General features: G+C 39.1%; 1 protein-coding gene across 1 annotated transcript; it reads left to right on the top strand.

Moving 5' to 3' along the window:
• The first annotated feature begins 405 nt into the window (after positions 1 to 405).
• On the top strand, positions 406 to 2,679 carry LOC126204473 (protein lethal(2)essential for life-like). Its single transcript, XM_049938864.1, has 4 exons — positions 406 to 512; positions 914 to 1,132; positions 1,290 to 1,511; positions 2,321 to 2,679. Exons 2-4 carry the CDS (start codon positions 914 to 916, stop codon positions 2,423 to 2,425), a joined length of 546 nt encoding a protein of 181 aa, XP_049794821.1. The 5' UTR covers positions 406 to 512; the 3' UTR covers positions 2,426 to 2,679.
• Positions 2,680 to 3,303: the final 624 nt, after the last annotated feature.

Genomic DNA, 3,303 nt, shown 5'->3' with positions numbered 1-3,303 from the left:
CGAAATGAATATTTATGAAGTTCTTTAGTATCAGAACAGCTAACAGCTGACAACTGCCAGAAAACAAATGTATAAAACTCGATCGCTGTGGTTTTAAATTACGATAGCGACCCATTTTTCAGCCACACAAATTCATACATACATGGTACATGCAGCGTTTTTTCATAAAAAAAATCGTAGTTTCATAAGAAACTTAACCGGAATTCAGACGTCGTAATAGACCTGTATGATTCAAACTCGTATGCAGATCGGCGTGATCAGACGATGTTATCACTTACAGAACGTCTGCTTGTGACTCGAAATATCTGGAAGGCGCGCGCCAGTTTTAGACGCCGCTACCGCTCGCGCCAAACGTGTAAGTTACTTTCATTCGCACGATGTTGGTAGAACTGGCATGAGCATGTATATAAACCTTAGCGCGGGCTCGCGAAGCACAGTTTACCGCAGACACAGAGTGTGTTTGACGAGTGCGAGTGTTATCGAAGATACCGCAGCGTTTTCTCGCGTGAAAGGTAAGTGCTCAAGTGAAATGTGGTTTTTGCGATGGTGTTCTGTCTTGTTTACTCGCTGAGTTTGAATGAAATAATGTTGGTGATCTGAGTTATAGATCAGGCATATTTATCATGAGGGTTTGTGCGCTATATGGCTACAGAAAGTTCCGGCACCAGAAATTTTGTGACCTGCGGTTACGTAACATAGTTTTTCTTTTCCGACTATTTTTGTTAACCAAGGGTCCTGTAGTATATCAGTAAACTGTTCAGTAGTGATTCGTTAGTCTGCATGTAGTAACTAGCTACAGAAGTGAGTTTAGTTTACTCATGCGGGTGTTTCGTTGTATCTCTTGTTAGTACAGTGGGAATTATTGTTAGTATATTACAAGTGACTTTAAAAAAACGCTCCGTTGTTGTTGCAGATGGCTTTGACACCGATGATCCGCCACTTGTTGGACGATGTTGACCGTCAGATGTCATTATTTGACCAGAATTTCGGCTTGGGGCTGACACACGACGACTTGCTTTTCCCTCGTCTGTCTGTCGTTCCTGCTCTGTCTGGTTACTACAGACCATGGCGTCATTTGGCAGCTCGTAACTCCGGCGTGTCTACCATCCAGAACAACAAAGATGGGTTCAAGGTAAGTGAATGTCACGTTTTAACATAACACTGTTTTGAGCTTCTATATTCGCAGCGTCCAAGAAAGAAAAATAAATATTGCTAGTTTTGCGGTTAATGGGTAGAGCAAGCCAGAAAAGTTACCGCTGGCGGACCTTACGAGACCGTTCTCGTTGCAGGTTAATCTAGACGTCCAGCAGTTCAAACCGGAGGAACTGACAGTAAAGGTGGTGGGCGACCACGTGGTGGTAGAGGCAAAACACGAAGAGCGTCAAGATGAACATGGTTACATATCGCGCCACATGCAGCGTCGTTATTTGCTGCCGAAGGACGTAGTGGCCGAACAGGTGCAGACGCAACTGTCATCAGACGGTGTCCTCACAATCACGGCACCAAAGAAGGTATGTATCAGAAGATGACGTTGATAAACTAACAGTAAATTATAGTTCATATTTGCTTGCAGAACTGTATGTAGAAGTTTCTGTAGCACGTAAGTGGAGTGATAACGATAATTTGGCGTGTGAACCAGTGAGTAGTCTTCTGTTCCAGAAGTCTCATACAGAGAATTTGATGACCTTGTAGTGGAAGTGCTTGTAGAGGAAACATTTGTAAGAGCCTGTAGGTAGCAATTGGTAGTAATCTGCAAGTGAGAGGTATGATACTGTTTACAAGGCAAACAAGATAATCAGGCAAACAGATGTACAGTGATGCAATGTTGTAGGTCTGGGGGATCCATATTGATTGCAACAGATTTCAGGGTAGTTCGAAGAGTAGCAGCAAAATATGTTAATTTTGAGTAGTGTGGTGGTGTCACTGGCACAAGTACACTGAGATTGGGCATCTGCAAACTAGGAAAAAAATGTAGGTCAAATATGATTAGGGATTACAATAAATTACTGAGCATGTATTTTGTTTCTGGGTTAGTGGTGACTTGATCTGGAGTAAGAGAGTGGGAAGTGATAAGTAAACTTAATGTTAAGTCGAAAGTATTCATGGTGCAGATTCTTTAATTATATAGTGGTAAATGAATAGGATTATATGTAAATGTTATGGAAACAGTGCATTGTGTCAAATATTCACACAACCATGAAAGCTTCATATTAACAAAGAGAAATTATATGGCAGAGAAAAAACTCATTTGTACTCCAGAGGCCCATAAACTAGTGTTTAATCTGGACACTAATTTGATTTTTTTTCCCCTTGTTTTCAGGCTCTCCCTCCAGCAGAGGGCGGTGAGCGTGTGGTACAAGTTGTGCAGACCGGTGCTCCAGCAGTTACCAACCAGCAGCAGGGAGGAGAGAAGATGGAGCAGTGAATAATCCATTGCTGGTGTAAAAACTCAAGTTTTTGTATGGATTATTTGCTTTGTATTGTCGTTGTACTTTCAAGAAATTTAACACTTCATTTTTCTGCTTCTCGTGATGGATGTGTTATGTATGTGAAAGACTGCATTTAATGATTTTTTGAATCACTTTAATTTTCTGTAAGTGTAAAGCAAATTTTCATGCACAACTGTTAGAAGAATGCATTTTGTGTACCGTTTGTAGTTTATGCATAATTTTCACAATTGTAAGACTGATAGTATTTGTATTGGTGTTCAATAAACATTTTCTACAATAAACATTTTCTATGGTAAGTTTTGTATCTTTTATGTTAAACCTCCTCTCATTCTAGTAATTGTGACTTTGCTGTGATTACAGGATCTTGGCTATTGCACAGGGCTAGATGGAAACCTATTTAAAACAGAACAATTTAACTGAAATGGAAATGTTTAATCTTTAATTTTAATAATCTCCCATTAAAAGAGGTGTAATACAGTAGTAATTATGATGGGTGTTGAGAGATGATATGTACAAACTGTTCCAATGAGATGAATAATACAATCTGATCACTTTACCCACTGGTACGACAACATTTCACATTAAATTTGAATTGCTACAAAAACTGTCTGTGGTGTTTAACTTATTTTCACTAACCTGTAAATATGTAATGGTAACATTTCTCTACTCATCTTGGAAAGAAAATTACCAAATAATTGAATAATTATTGTAACAGACTGTCCTACACGCCTAACAACTATGTTTTGTTTGGGCTTAAAGGAGTATCAATTAAAAAATTACACTTTTTTTTACTGGAGCCACAGCAGTCACTTAGCCTGTATTTCTAGGCTTGAATTGTTAAGTATAATAATGG

This window comes from Schistocerca nitens, chromosome 9 (assembly GCF_023898315.1).
Source record: "Schistocerca nitens isolate TAMUIC-IGC-003100 chromosome 9, iqSchNite1.1, whole genome shotgun sequence".
Lineage (NCBI taxonomy): Eukaryota > Metazoa > Arthropoda > Insecta > Orthoptera > Acrididae > Schistocerca > Schistocerca nitens.
The sequence above is the reverse complement of the archived record's forward strand: the minus strand, read 5'-3'. Positions and strand labels throughout refer to the sequence as shown.